At 41.3% G+C, this 19,397-nt stretch overlaps 1 protein-coding gene across 6 annotated transcripts in view; it reads left to right on the top strand.

Moving 5' to 3' along the window:
• hdac4 (histone deacetylase 4) overlaps positions 1-10,919 on the top strand; it is a 106,606-nt gene extending 95,687 nt beyond the window's left edge. For all 6 annotated transcript variants that reach the window (XM_029530214.1, XM_029530212.1, XM_029530210.1 and 3 more), the window contains 3 exons: positions 7,466-7,550; positions 7,694-7,835; positions 8,436-10,919. In XM_029530214.1, coding sequence (XP_029386074.1) covers positions 7,466-7,550; positions 7,694-7,835; positions 8,436-8,475 — 267 coding nt within the window. In that variant the 3' untranslated portion in view covers positions 8,476-10,919. The remainder of the gene's footprint in view (positions 1-7,465; positions 7,551-7,693; positions 7,836-8,435) is intronic.
• Positions 10,920-19,397: the final 8,478 nt, after the last annotated feature.

Genomic DNA, 19,397 nt, shown 5'->3' with positions numbered 1-19,397 from the left:
TGATAGAAACTCCGTTGCTTTCTCCTTAAATATCTCTTTAGAGAGTATAATCTGTTTGGATCAAAGTGTATGAATTTACAAGCTAGTTACAGTCACATTAGCATAGTTTCTTATGATTAATTGAACTATTGAACTGGCAGGACTTGAGGTAGCTAAAAAGCATCTGGTTTATTTGTGTTGTCAGCATCAAAGTTAAAATTCTTTTTCCTGGTCCTATTACCCTACCTGAGTAATTTCGTATGGCTTTCAATTCGCATTCTGTAAAAATGTGTACATTATTTTCGATTTGTCAGATTTCCTTGTCTTTTGAAGCCAGAACATGCAAACCCTTTCCCTTCTCAGGCAACTTTGGTTTTAGTGTCCTGTGATTGGGGAACATGGTTAATGTTTGTAACAAGTATATTTAATAGAAAAATGCAAAACAGATAGTGCTCAATACTTTGGGCTTTAACACAGAAATGTACAGAACATGCGTGCTGTTCCTCTGCCTACTTGCTTTTATTTAAGCAAAACCGTTTTGTTGTCATCTTCCCTTGCTCTGCTTGTATCTGGGAAGTCAACATCATGCATGCAAACACACACACACACACACACACACACGCTCCCGTCAGAGGGAGAAGATTTCCAGGCAGAAGGTTAATTGTGGGAGTGTGTAGGTTGGGCTGTGGAGCTGAGCAAACATTGGCTCTTTGTGATTCATGGTGCACAACAGAATAGCAGCTCAACACAGCCTCCAATTTTTTTCTTCCAGCTAATGGAGAAGCAGGAGTGCCTTTTTGGATGCTCTGCTCAGGCTCATTTTCTCCCTGCACATTAGGCAGCCAAAACATATCAGGGCTTTACTGTTATAGAAACACTGAACTGCAGTTCTGAATGGAGATCATAGAGCTTTAGGGGAAGAGGTGAGGGTGTGATTGTTTGTGTAGGAGAAATTGAGAAAGATGATTTTGGGCATATCTCCTCAGCTCTGCTCAAAGTTAATGATGTGTGTCAAGAAACTATAGTCCAGGCTGTATCTTGAGCCAGCTCGTACTTCACGTCTAGTAGTCTGCAGGTAATATGATTAACAGGATCACGATCCACATTTGTTTTAAGGCATACAGTAAGAGAGAAGTGCAGTGGCTCTTTGGTGCCTTGCTTTGTTGTTTCCATTTCGTGAAACTGTTTGGGATACATGTAGTTTTGTCAGTGTCAGTGTCTGGATCTCTGCTTTCTCAAAATGTCTTCTATGCTTTCATATGTGTGCAGGACACAATTGTTTTAGAACAGTGCCCTTACCTCATGCATCAGTGAGGTGTTACAATTAATCTGTTTGAATGCACATGGGGGAAGTATATAGATGGATCAAGTCTAAAGGATGTGCAGATTTTTGTAGATGCCCTCATTATAGAAAGGACGATCAAGTGAAGAACACAATTTTTACAGTGCTCTACTTAGCAAAAATCACTGTTATATCAGCCACACAAGCAGAAGATGAAGACTACACAACCCTATTAACACTCTTATATTAACTTCATTTATTTTGAGAAAGTGACCACTCAAGCCTTTCCACATTGGAATTGCTACTCTACCTGCTACCTGCTATTATCGTCTGCCTACAAAGACTTTCTGAGCAGTTTTGCTGTTGCATGTTGTTCTTCAGTTTGACATATTAGCATACAGAACCCCAGAGCAGATACTACAGCGATATTTGTTATAATCTGTTGTAATGAAAAACACAGCATGCAATCAGTGGCAAAAATCTTGGGACATTTTGTTTGGGTATGTTACACGAATAAAAGATAATTTAGTTCAGATGAAGTAAGATTGTTGTTATTTTCAACTGCATTTACTGTATTCATTAGAAGAAAAAATAATGTTTAACTTAAAACTTCTCACCTCAGGTATAAGATAAGTAGTAATTTAGGAGGATAATTGCTAATGCTGAGCTCTGAAGCTGCCTTCTTGAAGTTGGTATCTGTGCATCCCTCTGCCTTGTGTTCCAGCCCTTCAGACAGCTTGAGCTCTAAATGGGTTCTTGGAATCATAAAACCCACATGGCCTTGCTCCATGTGGATCTTGGAGCCAGAGCAAAACAAACAGAACAATAACATAGGATCACATTAATAAAATTTACTGCAACCAACCAGCCCACTGTTTTGTCGGACATGCAAACGCCGCCCACAACAGTGGCATTTGAAGTGACAGGAAGACAAGAAGTGACACTGGGCAGTGCTGTTAAAGACATGGGCAAATACCTTGGTGTTTTCTCTAAAGAGGAAAACAGATGTTTTGCCAAACCTGTCAAAGGAAACAAATAGGTCTGCTGGAGTATGGTTTGCATGAGAGGTGGAATACACTAATAAGAGGCTTAATCTAAAAACTTTGTTTACCTGCACTGTGCCCACCGATGACTCAAGGCTGCAGAAAATGGCCATTACCACTGGTAAGGTTTCATTTCAAGTCAAGGACATCTCAGCAGGGTGGATACCTTTTGCTGTCACACATCTTTGTACTCAGGCATTGCAGTTTGAAGGACGCTCTCCTTATTCACAGCACCACCCTGCTGCAAAAATAATGAACCAGACCAGCAGCTTTGCGTCTTAAGTTTCAGCTGCCTACAGAGCGCCGGCCTCAAAACGGAGTTTGGAGGAGGTAACTGGATGGGTGCCACAGGGAGCTGAAAATTCGAAAATCGGCAGGAGGCAGAAAGCGTCAATTGCCTCAGCCCTGCAGGACACCCCTCTCAACCAGGGCCTCGTCACTGGTGAACATCTGAAAGTGGTTACCCTCACACCTCTCCCAGCAATGTCAGCATGGGTCTAGGGTTCAGATAATAAAGGGAAACAGGATAATCATTTGAAGTTGGGAGAGAGGCAATTATTGTTTGAAAGCAGCTGTACCATGTAGGTCTTCAAAGACTGCAGACAACTTATATTTTTCTGATTTGCATACTTTAATATTTTAGAGTCATTAGAATTATAATCTCTGGAATTCATCACGCTGACTCATAAGTGCACTCAAACATTTACTGTGTAACTTTGCAGAAGTCATCAACAAGTTATTTGAGGAACCATTAGAAAACATTTAAATGGATGACAGCAGCCTGGGGGAAAAAAAGATCTGTGAAGTGCACAATACAAGGCATAAGATTGCTCTGATAAAGTGACATACAACACAGATGTAGATGTTACTGAGTTAAGTATATAGACCCAGAGTTCTCATGACGTTAGCAACAAGTGATGTCAGCTGTTTGAACAAAGGCAAATCATTCAGTAGTGTATAGCTTTGATAACTGATAGCAAAGAGGGAAAATGGGCTAAAATGTCCTTGATCAGATCAAAGTGAAAGGAAGTAAGTGTTTTTATCATAATCCCAGCAAAGGTCTTCAGCAATGCATGTGGAATCTAGCTGGAAAACAAGATGGTAAGAAAAAAGGCACTGTTTTTTTTGTCTAGTTTCATTTGCTGACAAGTCTGGTTAGGTTCAAGCATGGGACCACAGCTGGGTTAGCCAGTCAGATGTGCTTTTGTTTATATAGCTTCGCACTGTCTTAGTGCTTATATCTTCTAGATCTGTCCAGAACCCAAGAAGAGACCACAATAGAAACCTCTGATCCAACTATAGCATGTAAATGTATAGTGTGGGATGAATGGTTCTGTATAAACCAGCGAGTTAGGAAGACTGATTTGATGGGGTTACTTGACTGCGCTATGAGCAGCAAAACACAATATAAACGGTAAAGAGATTGCTTATTTTATTATGTGAACTGTCCGCTTATTATGTAGCAGTCTTAAAAGGTTGTTTTTTTGCAGCCTTCACCTTGAGCAAAAACATCCTAAAGGTGTTCCTTATATCCTCTTCACCTCCTGTGTAGCATTTACTTCCAGGATTTTACTGCTTGCTGGTGTGAGAAATATATCTGTGCTTTTATTGGCAGGTTAAGACAAGCTTTGCCATAATGAGCATTAGGTTTCCTTTGAAAACAGCTCAGATTAGCTGGGAAAGAGAGGGATGAAAATTGTTGAATGGACTTTATAGGCTCTTTTATTCACCCCCACCACTGTACTGCGTAATCGTGAAGTCTCCCTGGTTAAATAGCTCATGAATGATGCATTGGCAACTGCACTAGTCAACTCTTAACCCAAGAATAATTGATGATTGCTCGCAAACAGATGTTGGCCCAGCTCAAACCGTGGTTGTTAGCAATTATTTGATAAACAACAGGCTAATATGTTAATTGTTACCAGCTGTCAATGAGGTTATTCAGCATGTTTATACAGTTACAGTAAGACGCTCGAATTCACCTGTCCCCCTTGGGTCTAACTATTCCCTACCAACCCCCTGAGTTGAAGGAAACCCCACACCCCTTTTCCAAAAAGGTCACTTTCTTCACACAATATACGTCATTACCTTGTTCAGTTAGCATAACATAATCAACCGGTTTTAGGGACCGCCGACACATGCACATGAACACAACAGTAAACAATGGATGCTTTATGCACTTTTCTTTTGCTGAACAAGTGGAATTCCTCCTCTTTCCACTGTTTTCATTTCAGCCTCCCTCTGGAATGTTTTTACCGAGGCACATTCCTTATTCTCAGCTCATGGCTTTCCATGGTGTCTCTGCTTTACTTGCCAGGACCTTCTTCATTGGACTGTCAGTCACACAGAGAAATAACTGACTCAAAAATCCTTCTCGACAGCAATGGCAAACATTTTTTAAAGGACATTTGTTTGTGCCTTTCTCAAAGCTTCTGGACATCTGATGGTTCCAAGAAACAATTGTCCAGAAACAGAAATGTTGCTGGGTGTTGTAGCAGACAAATGTGTGCTTGTGTATCGTGCACGCATATGTTTGTCTGTGTGTCTGTGTGTCCGAATTGCATATATGTGTTTTTGCCATACCTGTCAGGTAGGGGCCCCTGGAGTACCCTGACAAGAGCCATTAAAGTTTATAAGCGTGAGGCCCAGCTGTCAATCAAGCCAACAGTCTGCCCCCACCCAACCCTGCTTTGAGGTGAACCCCAAGAAACCCCAGAGAACCCCTGACCCTGCTTTGACAGGGAGCTGGGTTAGCATCGGCTGGGTGGGGCTTTGCTGGAACTGACTTAGGGCATAGTGAGAAGTTGGCAGCTGGAGCCTGAAGGTTGGAAAAGTACCATTTGATTGAAAGATTGATGGTTTGAGTCCCCAGAATGGCTTGGAAACTTTGAGATGGGAGTGATGAATAAGTACTGCTGTCTCCCCCCTCAACCACAACTGAAATAAACTTGAAGGGATTAACCTCTTCAGTTCACTGTAAGGGGTCCAACACTCCGAGACCACTTTCTTATTTGGCATTGTAGCAGCCAGTTAAGGACTCCTCCCACATGTCTGTATGTGTGTGCATCCGTCCGTCCGTCCGTCCATCTGTTTGTCTGTCTATCTATTTGTCTGTGTGTGTTGCTCTCAAACCAGAAATAACCCTGCATTCCTAAAACTCAAAGTATAAGTACACAGTTAACGTGAGAAAGTAAGAAAGCCATTTTTTTTGTAACTTCTCTGGAGGCCTCTGAAATGGCACCACCACTGCATCTCTGTAGTTTCTGATCCAAAGCTGCTTTCAGTCTGAACATACTGTACTGTCCACTACTGCCCAAGTTCAAAGTATGTTGGACTAGAGACATGCTCTGTCAGTCAATAGTTAATGAATTATTCACATGGTGAAATACTGCATGTTTTCATCAAAGAATAGATGTGTTGGGGTGTGTATCATCCTGAGTACACTGAGTGGGAGTTACCCAAGTTCAACTCTATTGCACTCTCTGTCCTGCATTTCCTTACAGTCTCCACTTTCCCTATCAAGGAAGATGTGCCTTATTTGATATATATATTATTTTTATATAATAAACTATAGTTATGCACATGAGGTTTTAAATAGTTTACATACAAATGATCTGACATGGCAAATCCTTCTGAAGTTCTAACAGGAATTTTCATTTTGTGGGTTAAACCACCTCTTTTTTTCCCGTGCTAGTTGTAACTTTTACAGTGTAATAAACATAAGACTGACTTCAATTGATAAAGAGTGCTATTGATCGACAGAGAAGTTGTTATTTAGTCATAGAATAAACCAAAATTGCAATGGCTCTTTCAAGCAAATGACGTTGTTGAACATTCTTGCAAGTTGCTCTGGATTAGTGGCAGCCAAAATATCAACTAACGCAATGTAAATATTCATGCAAAGACTGAGTGTATGTGTATGTGTGTGCGTGTGCATGCACACACCGCTCCTGTGTGCATGATGTAGCCTGCCGTGCCACAGCAGGATTAAAGTATCCCTCTCCCTTGACTGCCTCTTCCCTTAGCCCTGCGAACCCCTCCCACACACTATTTGTTTTAATTAAAAGAAAACTTCCAGCCTTGGCCAAGCGAGACCGACCAACGATGACTTTTTCCTCTTCTCTCTTTGTATTCTGCTCCAAAATCTCAGGCCAAACCTTTTTCTCTGTTTTACTCCTATGTTTCTCTTTACATGTTTCTCGGCCGGTCTTTTATTCCAGTTATTTATGATTCAGCAGAGGAGGGAGTCATGTCGTTTGTGTAGGAATGTCGAGCTGAATGTGCCTGCTTGACAAAATGGGATGAGAAAGTGTCGTATGTGCAGTCGGCCAAAGGGGAAATTGAATCATTCCGGGTTGGGAAAGTACATTTGGGAATATCCCTGTTTCCTCTGAATTGTGGCTTGGAGAGTTTCGTAGGCTTACCAGTGCTCTCTGAGGTGTGTGTCTGTGTTTGAGTGTGTACATGAGTATGGGTTTGGGCGACCAGGCAGTTTTCCATTTGCATGCATCTGTGTCCACTAGTATGAGTCCTTAGAGTGGGACACATTACAAGGCACATATTGTAGTTTGTGTCAAAGAGTAGCAAAAGATTTTGGTGAGTAGGAGGCGGTGTCCACCTGCAGTCCTATTCTCTATTGTGTTAGCAGCACAAGCTCTTGTCTCACATCTTGGAGTGAATCAACACTAGGCTGGAGTCTACATTCAAAAGCAATCCTTTAAACTAGGAGGGAACCATATGAGTGCAAGTGAGCAAGTGTCAGTCACTTTAATAAAATGGCTTATTCAGCCAAATCCAGTATATCTCAAAAATGACTCAAGATGTTTAGCGCGCTTGGCTGATGTTCCCCACAGGTGAAGGTTCATTGCCAAGAGTAAATTAAATAATCTAGCGTGGCCAGAAGAAAGAGTTACATTACATTTAATTATTCACTCATTTGATAATTAAGTTCAAACCAACTTCAGCAAAGCTTTGGTGAAATAGAAGGCTTGTAAATGTAAATTGTAAATATTAAAAACTGCATCCATCCAATAAGTTCATCATATAGTAAGTGCAATCAGAGTATGGAGTCTGTGGTAATTAAGACATGTTTATTCATTTACCTTTTTTTGATTTCAGTAGAAATTGTGAAGCAGGTTTTAATATTTTCTTTTTGTTGCAGTTGGACCCCATTCCTGATGAGGTGCTGCAGCAGAAACCAAATGCTAATGCTGTCCAGTCAATGGAGAGAGTTATTGAAATTCACAGTGAGTGTAGAAAGAACATGTAGACACTCTGATGAAATATGTTGTCATTATAAATAACAGTTTAAGTGTGGTGCACTGTTTGCACCCAGTGTGTCAGCACAGCGCTCTGACTTCACTTCTACTGTGTCTCGCTCTTTTTATAGGTAAATACTGGCGCTCACTGCAACGCTCCGCCTCGACGCTTGGCTGCTCATTGAGCGAAGCCCTCCAGCGTGATGCAGAAGAAGCTGAGACTGTCTCTGCCATGGCCTCCTTGTCTGTTGCCAACAAGCATATTGGAAAGAGGTATATCCAGTTGCATTGTTGTTGATGTCCTGTTTGTATAGCCTTTTATTATCCTCCCATGGTGCTGTGCTTACTGTGCATTGTTGCAATTAAGTCCTTCAAAATAGCATGCATATTACTTAAAGGTATGCAATTATGGTACAGTAAGTATAGGGTTGCCAACCATCCCTTAAAATACAGAATCATTCCATATTTGGAAACTAAAAGATGTGTTCCTTATTGAACTGATAATGGATGCACTTTGTTCCGCATTTTTAAAAATCCATGTTGGCCGATTTTTATCCCAACAAAACTCTGTGGCTTTGAGCGGTGCTGCTTACTCTCTGCCTATCTGGAAAGAGATTCTTATTGACCAATGAAACAACGCTGTGCCACCATAGCTAAGGGAATTCTCTCATCTGTGTAAGGTATTATATTTGTTATGCATCCTGTGTCCACAACAAATATAATACTCCCCCTCCCCAATAAATAAATAAATAAATAAATAAATAAATCCTGTGCCTTATTTCGACTTCAGGAAGACTGAATACGGTCCATTACTTTCTGAATCCTCTGTAAGTGGATACATTTACATGTCTTACGGTATTATCTTTTGTCCAGGGCTGAAGAGGAGCCAATGGAAGAGGAAGTTCCAATGTAAAGGAAAAAGCCTTTGATCACTCAGACTTTATCTTGGGCAGCATCCTCCTCTGGTCGGTTTCCATTTAAATGCCACTCCTGTGTCTCACCCTTGCCATATTGATGTGGAACCCTCTCATGTGAGAGAAGACCGCAGAGTTGACACGAGTGGCAGTCACTGAGGATGATCAATGCATTTACAGGTCAGCAGCGCACAGACTGATCAGCATCGACATGATGTATTGTCTCTTTAAGACCTCAGATGAAAGCAGGACTGACTCAGCCATCAACCCACAATGACAACCTCGAGTGCCAGTGCTTTTAAAACACTATACTCATGTACTTTCTGAATGCCAGTTGAAACCATGTACAGACGACCTGTGGTCGCCTGAGCTCTTATGTTTTTTTCCGTGCTTTATCGTCATCTTGTCACTTTCATCAAAAACCACCAGTACCATCTGCACTATGGATGGATTGTTCCTGCTTTTTCAAGATCTGTATGAATGAAAGGAATAGCAGATAAGATACATTTCTTACTCTTTTGTCAAAGGAGAAAGGTCAGCAGCCATTCTGATTCCAAAATGATCGACAGTAAAAGACTGTGCACTTGTGCCTTTTTTTTTTTTTTTCTTTTAAACCTGGTATAATCTTTGTTGAACTCTCCTGAAAGAGCTTTGCCTTAAAAAACAGGTTTATGAACAAACCCTCTTCTCTATGGCCCCTTAAACATTTCTATCCTGGCAAGACATCCAATGCCTGCATGTTGTTGGCACATAGGCTGGAGGACCTTGGCATGTTTACCTACTTACTTTTTCTCCCTGCACCTCCATCTTTCCTTTACCCCAGTCTCAACTTTGAAGGTAGTTCCCAGGAACAAGTTGGAGTTGGTTCAGTTTGAGAGGAAGTCGATGTTGTAATTAGTATTACTCAGTGTAACCATGTATCACGTAGGCACCAGTTCTCCTCGTGGGAAAAATTAAGTAGCATGCGCTGTTTTAGAGGAACAAGACTTGTGGAAACTAAAAAGCTGTTCATACTGTATGTAGTCATTAGACAATAGTGAAGCCAAAGCATGATGGACTATCATCTCTGTAGAGTCAATTTACTCAAAATCACAAATACACAACACCCAGGAAATCAACTACAACACAAACAACAATGTTATATTTAGAAGTCTACCTTTTTGTAGATTGAATGGGAAATAGAGAGGAATTAACTCCATATGGGCCACTCTGTTGTACCAGCCCTCTGTGTCCATGGTAACAAGGACCATTCGACCTGGGATTTTCCAGAGGGGTGTTCTAGGGCTACACAGGCTCTCACAGCTGGTTCAACATCTTGTTGTGCCCCTTGTTAAGCACATCTGCTCCCCAAATGTCAGGTGCTACGAGGCAGGTGTGTGTTCGTCTGTTCATATGCAGTGAGACACAAGCTGCTCTTTATAAACATTCAGCTGTATACATATATTTCTAAAGTCTTTGCTTTTTTTTTTCTTTTTCTTTTTTTTTATAAAACTTACCAGTGATGCAGCTTTTGGGATCAGGCCAAACATAATTAAGATCTCTGCAACTTTAGATAGCACATGTAGCTCAGATAATCCTCCACTGGAGCTGGGTCCTATATTAAAACTGATTACCGTGTCAGCTGTGCCACTGGATCCTTTGTAAACAGGACAAATGTCTCAATATTTAAGAAGACTTGAGGTGATATATTGGTTATACTTCCATTTTATTTGGTGCTTATTGAATTTGGCTTCCTCATAACAACAATGGACCTAACTTAAATTTAACTGGCTCAACCTTAGCTGGCCAGATTATACAAAACACCAGCCACCAGCCTAGTTATAGTAAAATCTGGTTCTCCTGTTTGGCAGGTAGTTTTTGTTGTTGGTTGTTGGTTTTTTGTTGTGTTTTGTTTTTTTTTGTTGTTTTTTTTAAAGCATAACTATACCAGCCCCTGTGCACTGTGAGGCCAGTGAACAACACTTCACTTCCTGTCTGTGACCATCCTCCCAACGTATGTTTGGCCTCTGGGAAACTACCTTCTGCCTTTGTTTCGTCTTAAAAGAAAAAAAAACAACTAATCACGTTTAATGTATTTGCTCAGTGAACAGAAACAGAGTGCTGTTGTGTTTACTGTTGTTGTTTACTGTACATAGGAAATGGATTCCCCTGAATATTCCTGCCACACACGTTTGTCACTGACTACTTCTGTTGATTCCTGCTCCTCTCATCTGTGTCATTCTTTTCTTGGTCTTGTTGTCCTTTCAGTGGACTCCAGTGACTTCTTTTATACTTTTTAAACATGTATTTTTTTTCTTATTGTTTTTCCTATCTGTTGCTCTGTTACCTTGTAAAGCTGACATACTTCACAACAGGTGAGGGTTCAGACTCTTTTTGGACTTTACATGACTATGTCCTTTGGGTTTGGGAGTTTTTGTGGGAGGGTTGGGATACAAATGTTTCTACTTTGTATAATGATGGGCAATTGTGTATTTACTGTCTGTTCATAGTAGAGTTATATATAAAAGAAATGAGTATATTATATATATATCTATACATAATGAAATACTATGATCTTGTTTTTGAAGTTGGTATTGAAAAACGATACTTTTCATGGGTCTTACATACAGTCGACCCTTGTTCTGGTGTTACTGAAGGCACCGTTTGCTGTACTTTGTTACAGTTTGTTACAAGTAGCATTTTATTGGTTGTCTTTTTGTCTTGTAACACTGATGGCTAGTTTTTGGCTTTATTCATCCAATTGGTACCATAACACTGTTACACTAGATGTGCCCTCTGCTCAGCCTCACATACTGTGGTCATGCTAATCCACACTTGATTTATGTATGTAAATTTTGGCTCAGACATCAGAGGTTTCAGTATTTATAGAAATGCGTGACTAAAATTTGATATCTGGATTCTACACAGCTCAGAAATTACCAAAGTGGTGAACCGTTTCTCTTCCTCACAGCTTTATGACTTTATCCTCTCCCTGCTTTGAAAGAACAAGAACAATGGGATGGGTGGATTTGAAGTGGAACGTGGCCATGCTCTTCCCCAACATGAAATGATTCAGATGGGCCTTTAAATTTTTACAAATGATCATTGCTTGTTTTTTTTTGTGTTTTTTTTTTTTTTTTTTTTATCAGGCCCAGCTTCCTTAGTTTCATTTGAAATGAACATTCCTTTAAATTAAGCTCATATGTGTAATACTATTCATTAGTGAATCAATGACTGGGTGGCCTGGTGTTTGGAAAGACTGTCCTATTTAAAAAAAAAAAAAAAAAAAAAAATCACAGGTTGATCCTTTCTGACTTTATTTTATCATGAAAAACCATAATCCCATTCATAGCCTCTCCTGTGACAGAGCAAAGTATCTTTATCGTTAGAAAAATATGCAATCACATTGTCTCATCTCAGTTGGACTAGCAGTTAAAATTAATTTTCTCATTTTGAAAGAAAGTCCTGTAGTGGCGTACATGCTTCGTCCTGCCTCTTCATGCATATGCACCTTTGATGTTGAATTCCTCTCAACCACGTCCATGGCATCATTTCCCATGGCTTCTGCAGATGGCCAGAGAGGTCAAAGGTCACTTTAGGCATCTTCCATTTTGTAAGGTTTTCAAGAACAAAGGGAAATGTGTGGGTATGCACTAATTGTATGGCATAAAGTAGGTCTTACCCAAGTCAAGACTAAGATCTAAGCATTTAATCACATTATTTATATCAGGTTTACTTTGTTTGATGTTGAAACCTTCTACTAGTTTTCTTTCTCTTTTTTGTAAATTTTGGACAGTTTATTTCTTGCCATTATCACAATCCATCAATCATACTGGGATGTTTGTGTTTGGAATTTGAAAATGCATGTGATCACGCTGTCCTCAATATCACTTCAACCGGGATCTGATGACCTCTTTGTGCATGTAAATACAGCTGATCAGATGTTTTTCGGTAACCCAGACCAGAACATTCCCAGAACCTTTGCATAGCGGTGCCAGTCACAGGTTTTCTACAGTTGAATGCTTCGGTCTCTCAAAAGGAGCCAAAACTAGCACACTCTGGTTACTCTGGCTGTCGGTCTTCACTGTTAGTCTTAACACAATGTCGTGTAACAAAAAAAGCTACCACATTCCATTTTGTTATAATTTCCATTCATTGTAGGGGGGTTGGGAGTGGGGGGGGGGGGGTCTCTTTTTTTAACCCTTGCAGTTCAGTCCAGCCAGGTCTAAGAACTGTCTGTTTATTTAGGTGGCCTGGTCTGACTCTACTGCATCTCCCCCCCCCCGCTCTCTCTGCATGGTCCATATGTCTGCATGCACTGCCTACCTGTCTCTCTGTCTCATGCCACATATCAGCACAATGGAACAAGCACTGAAGGAGGTTAGTACTTTCACTGTATCCAAACTGTCTTCTACTGCTTTCGTCTCTGGTGAGGGAGGAGGAGGAAGAGAAGTTTGGGTGCTTTCCATGTTGTGCTTTTACTTGTAGCATATGAATCTTCAAACCTGAGAGACTCAAGAGTACTTCACAGAAAAGAAAAGAGAAAAAAAAAGTATTGAGCACTTGTAACACAAATAAATAGATTTTATTGTATTTATGTAGAAAAACAAATTGTTTTAGGTGGATGCTTTGTGAACTGAAACTACAGAGTGGACTTTCTTTCAATGCCAGGATAGATGTGACCTTTGTCGACTCTGGGGAAAACTTCTTTCTTCTCTGTCACATCTGGACTTGTAATGTAAAAGGGCTCCATCCAGTTGCCTGGTAATTGTTACAGTTGTCCGTTCCAGTAAATAAGCCAGTTATCACTATGACCACTGTGGCTCAAAAACAAACAGTTCTAGGTTTACAGAGGAATAAAATGCATATTCTGTTTTTTTATCAGTCATGTTTTTGGATGTGATCCACCATTGTTACAGAAATAGTACATTTTTCTCGGGAACCTTTGCTCTAACATTTTGTCTTTGACATCTCCAATATAAAGTATTGTTTTGGACAAACTGCAGTGTCTGCTTTTCATGTTCGTGATGTTAGTTACCGGTTTTCATTGAAAAGAAAAGGATTTTTAACTTGCGGGCAAACAGCACTGTACTTACAGACTATTACACATATCCAGTGAGCACTTGCTTCTGCAGGTTGAAGGCCTTCATTGCCCATAATGCACCTTGATCATTATAAATTCAGTTTGCATTGCAGAGGTTTTTCTTTGTTTTGCAATGTAAGTGAACAAAGGCTTCATACAATTACTTTCAATCTATTGGCAGCCCCACTGCCAATAGGTTGGCTGTCATGTATGAGAATTAGTGACGTTACCCTTGAGGTCCAGACGGAGACAGCAGTGAGAAGCCACAGTAGCTTTGACTCGAGATTAGCCACCCAATTGGTCAGGGAAAAGGCCTCAGCCAGTGTCAAAATAAACAGCAGAATCTCTGTTGATGGTGGAACTAACGCTAAGACAACAGTCCAAAGGCAAACAAAGCCAATCCTGCCTTACCTTCCCTCAAATAAACACACATTCCTCTTCTTTCCTGTCACCCTCTGAATTAAGTGAGTAACAGTGTAAATAATAAAGCTTTGTGTGCTGCCCACAATCTCCATAAATCAAAAATGCTGAGTCAAAAGCATGTGTTGGTCCTTGAGAGAAAAGGGTTCAACAGAGAGATAAAGGACGATATTTGCCATCATACACACACTGATGTTAAAGATGGGAATGTGCTCTCTTTATGGTTCCTGAGTGACTGACAGTGCTCGTGACACCCAGACTGCCCGGCTCACCTTTAGCTCACCATAGGCGTTGACACGTTCGTCTTCTCCGCTATGTAGCAACAGACAACCCTTATGACCTCTCAGTAAGGTCAGGTCGGTGAAAAGCTGCAGCCCTTTGAGTTGAACTTTCACCCCTGCTGAAGGCCACCAAATATGGCCGACTCTTCTCCACAACAAACGGCTTTAATGTTGCTCCGCCGGGACATTCTGGTCTGTGGCAGCTCGTCTCCATGCTTTGTCGGTCGTTATGAGTTTGCTCTGTCATTACCCACCGGTTTACTTTTTTTTTTTTTTTTAAGGCCTCATCCTCCCAGCTGTGCTCATCACCACAGTTTTTAATTGCAGGCTTGACTGACTCCAAATGGGCAATGAGGCTTCGGCCGAATAAAACTAATTACAGATGAGTCATTAAAATCAGTTTTGAGTCAACAACGCAGACCAAACATATGTTTGCTGTCATTATTAGAGTGAAGTGGAAAATACACAACTCAGGTTGTTGCTGACAAATTCAGTTTTATGCTCCTCAGCTTCCTTCAACTCATTTTATTCCACTTTGGAAACAATGGAAATGTACATGAGACTGTCTGTGACCGCTGTTGTTTCCATTTAATGTTCCACCAGTGCAGTTGGGACTTCTGATCCATCGTGTATTTTGAAAAGCCATGCTGCGTTTGCTTGTCTTGCTACTGTACATGTTTAGTCTGGTGTTCGACATCAAAAGGATGAGGACAACGGTCAGGCTGGGTTCACTGTCAGCCTGGATGCCAAGAGAACAAGGCTCACTGCTAGGCTGAGCTAGACACTTCACCTGTGAAAACCTTAGTTGGAAGTTTCAGCTCAAAATAAAACTCCAAACCTCCATTTATTTTGTCACTCCAGTCACATAACTTACTCTAAATCTCCCATTAACTCGAGAATATGTCCTGTATGGTAAAACCCAGTACCACATTCCCTTCAAACTGACATGACTACAGCTGAACTGAATAAGCATCATAATGTGTGTGTGTGTGAGAGACCTCTTCGTCTTTCCTGTTAAATTTAATGTAGAACGCTAGATGTCAGCTTAAATAAGCAAAGCTGGACTTTGGTGATGTTGTATAATCACAATATCATGGGTATCGTTGTTTTCATATCTTTTAATTCATAGTTTAAATAACATTTAGCATCAACATTATTAAGCAGGGAGGTTGTATGATTAAATCAGGTTAACAAAAGTGACATAAGAGAGTTATTTTAATGAATCGTTGCCTTTTTAATACAGGGGAAGAAGTGTTCATTCTTTTAATGCTATGAATACTGATCAGGGTTTGCAACAAGCAAACATCAATTTTGAGGAACAATTAAATCTCTTCCTTCCATTTATAAGCTCCTACACTGCATCACGACTGTGTGAATCCAGTGCATGTCATGTACAGTGTGAGTGTGAGGGCCCACTCATTGCTGCTTAAAGCTTCAACATCTAATTTTCATTTAAATCAAAACTCCACTTATTCAGTGTTTTGGAGCTTTTCCATCCCATAATGTGTGCTGACGAATGTGTCCTGTGATCTTCATCTGCAGGCCCTTAGCTCTGTGTTCAGAGAGATGTATTTGCTCTGATAAAGATGTGTGTGATATCCTCAAAAACCCTGGGAGAAAAAAAAAATGGTGAATGGGCCTTGAGATTGAAATGTTTAGTGTTTTTGTTACTCCTCCAGAGTTTGAATGTTTTCTAATGAAACCTGAGGTTGTCTGTTTGTGCCTGCACTGAACCCTCACCACCAGGGGCTTTCATCAAGCTTGAACCACTCCACAGTTTGTTTGAATCATATGAGATGAGAAGCCTTTTTACTTGGGGACTAGTCTCGAACATTTATTCTCTCCCACAGTGAAAATAAGTCGAGGACACGCTGGTTAGTTTTACATTTCCCCACAATGGGACCTCAAAGCAGCTTCATGGTTTTCTCATGAAAATGGTGCATCGATATTGTGAAGCCTGCGGCTGTCATCATTAAGCTCTTCTTTACCAGCATTGAGGAGCCAAAATAAGGCCCACACAATGATTCAGTGATTCTGAAATGTCTGCCGTGACTCACTGCATGGCTGTCACACGTTTCTGCATGCATTGAGAGAGAGGAATGGGATGCAGTTTGTTTTGAATACAGTAAAACAATGGATGTCTTCCCAGTGTAGCTGTCCCTCATCTGACCTGGTTCAGAAAGCTGGTTAGAGTGAGCCTCCCTGCCGTCTGCACCCGCCTTTTAGCAGCACCAGATATGCCAGTGGGGAAACAAAGAGCCTGGTGAAGGCTGATTTTATTATAAGTGGAACAGATCAAACAGTTTACATTAAGTGGCTCTGCGCTCTGTGTATCTGTGTGTAAGATGAGACCAGATAGACAATGGACAATGCCAGAAGAGAAAATGTGCTCAGAGTTACACACAGACAGAGTAACACAGCACAAATACATTCCCATACATATTCTCCCAAAGCGGCCAAATAGAGCCAGCATTCACACTGCAGGTCTCATAATTCTTTATTTATGGATTGTCCTGTGATCCTGTGAAATGAACAAGAAAAGCCTTTGGGTTGACAGTCACCTAAATTACCCATCTCACACCACAGAGGATTTGAAATGAAAGCATCTGCAAAAATATGTATTTTTATTCCTTGGCCTGGCTCTTTATAGAGGGATGTATTTTTTGCTACATATATAACGACAGTTATGTCCAATGGCATTATATTTCAATTCAAAGAAATCCGAAGTTAAAGGTGCACAGATATGTTTTCCCACACCCTTTAGTCAGAATCCAAAAGAAAACCCCAGTAGGAGCCCCGTGGTAAAGAGGGAGCTTCTGGAGGGGAGAGGATGCCATCTGCAGCAGCTCCCAGTCACTGAACGAAAGATTTAAAAAATACTCTATATACTTTATTTCCAGGTGATGCAGATAAGAGCAGGCTGAGGGTTCAGATATGGACACACAAGCGTGGCGGGAGCACATTTCCTTATTTTCCTACAGCGTGCCTGAGGAATTTCTTCACTGCACTGGGTCAGTGACTCCAGCACCATCAGCAGAGCGGGGTCAGGCAGTTCAGTGATAGATACTTTAACAGGTGCTGGGACGATAAGTTCTCCTGGAGTTCAGTCTGAGAGACTGATGCTTCAGGGAAGCCAGCGTTTTGTTCTCATAACATGTACGGTGGTTTTACATCCAGCAGAGGCTTTTCAGGCCGTCAAGCAGTATCCAGTCGAATCCGGATGGACTGACAGAAGAGAGTTTGAGAAGTTATGGAAGTTATTTATTAAAATCAACAGACCAGTTCCCGAATGTTTTTTCCTCCGTCAGCAAAAGCCCACAGTCATTGTGGATGTATATAATTTTGTGTGCCCACCCACTTGAGAGAAATAAAGAAAAAAACTGCAGCCTGAGGGCTGATGAAAATGTGGCAGGGGCCCTTCTGTGCAGGATCAAAGTCTTAAGGACTCTGATTAAATGATGGAATGAAGGAAAGGCGGATACGAGCTGAAGAAAAAGGCCAGAACCTCGCCTAATTCCTTTTCATCCAGGCGGCCTTGACAGCCGAGCCTCTGCCAGGTTCCTCTGAGAGGCATCGTGCTCCCGCCACTCTGCGTCAGGTTTTATTGGTTCCTCGCTACATCAGTTTAGATGGCAAATATCTGCTCACACCAGAACAAAACTAAAGTCATCTATGTTCGCTGCAGAAGGCAAATAAAGTGGCTCTCTGGGGGACCCTGGGCTTGTGTAGACTCAGCACCAAGATATGATGATTTAAGGAGGAAATACTGAGGGGATGACTGCAGCTGCACTGGTTCACTCTCATAAAATAACTGCACAAAAGTGCAACAAAAACAAGCCTAGAGCTGGTTGAAACTCTTGTTTGCTCAAATTTTTTGTGTGTTCACCTTTAACTTTAATTTCATTTCTTCTCTATGAGCATAAAATTGAAATACAGAATAAAACTGAAAAGATAATATTGATTCTTAGTGTTCACCTCATACATCAGTTGCTTGGTGAAATGATCCTCCGCAAGAAAAACAGAGGATCAGTGCGAAGTCTGAATAATGCCTGCGTATCACTATGGTGGTGGCCGGCACAGCTGACTTCCAGCTTTGCCAACACACACACACACACACACGGTAAGTTCAGTCACGCCGACATCAGCCTTTAAAAGTGCTATGAGACTAACCTTGAGATTTTTTTTTTTTTTTTTTTTCTGAACCAGACGAGTGCAGAATACCGTTTGAGGCACACAGAGTGTAAACCTTCACTTTATTCCCTTTTTACTGCAAATTAAAGTTTTGTAGCTTTTTCCGTCTGATTTTACGGGAAACATCTGGATCTCTTGCACCGCTGGAGCAGTGGCCCCGGGTGATTCTGTGCTGCTCAGCTGTGAGGGTCGAGGATAATGAGCAGGTATCAAACAGGCTCCTATGGATAGAGCGGCCTGGGTAGGATGGGCTGGCCAACAGGAACGGAGACCACCATGCCAAAACGACCACTGCATTGTACCATTTGTGCGACAAATGGCACAGCTTTGCCGACCTATTGTGATGTTTTTAAGAAAGGGTTTGCCTTTAAGCGTTTGTCAGATTATTAAGAAAAGGAGATTTTTGCTGCCCTGCAGATCAGCTGTTTTTCTCCAAGTCACCAGGCCTCAATGCTCCGACTGCACACAAGGAAGGCCATGTCACTCCTGAACCAGCAAAATTAGAATTAGTCACAGGGATCACAGTGGCACACACACTGCCTGATAAATCATTCCATTTTAGAAATCCTGACCATTGGAGGTTCTCCGTTTAGTTAAGGGGTAAAACAAGTGATTCTTGCTCTCTGTGAGTCTCACGAGTGCAACACGCTCACTCTGGGTGTAAAATGGAGCATTTTAACATCAGGCAGGCCTCCTGCACGCTGCCCCCTGCCAGACTGCACTCATGGGCATTTATCTCAGTCGAGTGTGTACAAACTCTAATAGACGGGAGTTTGGTGCGTCGGCATCTTCACAAAACCAGCAGGAGGATAAAGCCACCGTGGCTGCAGGTGTTTCCTCCTCACACCACACACACGGCTCCTGAGACATCACACAGCCTCACAAACACTAGCAGTGTCTGCCCGGCTGGACTGTGGAAATCCAGCAGCATCATGCAGCTGTTATCCCCTCACTACTTCATATTTTC

The sequence above is a fragment of the Echeneis naucrates genome, chromosome 21, assembly GCF_900963305.1.
Source record: "Echeneis naucrates chromosome 21, fEcheNa1.1, whole genome shotgun sequence".
NCBI classification, from domain to species: domain Eukaryota; kingdom Metazoa; phylum Chordata; class Actinopteri; order Carangiformes; family Echeneidae; genus Echeneis; species Echeneis naucrates.
The sequence above is the reverse complement of the archived record's forward strand: the minus strand, read 5'-3'. Positions and strand labels throughout refer to the sequence as shown.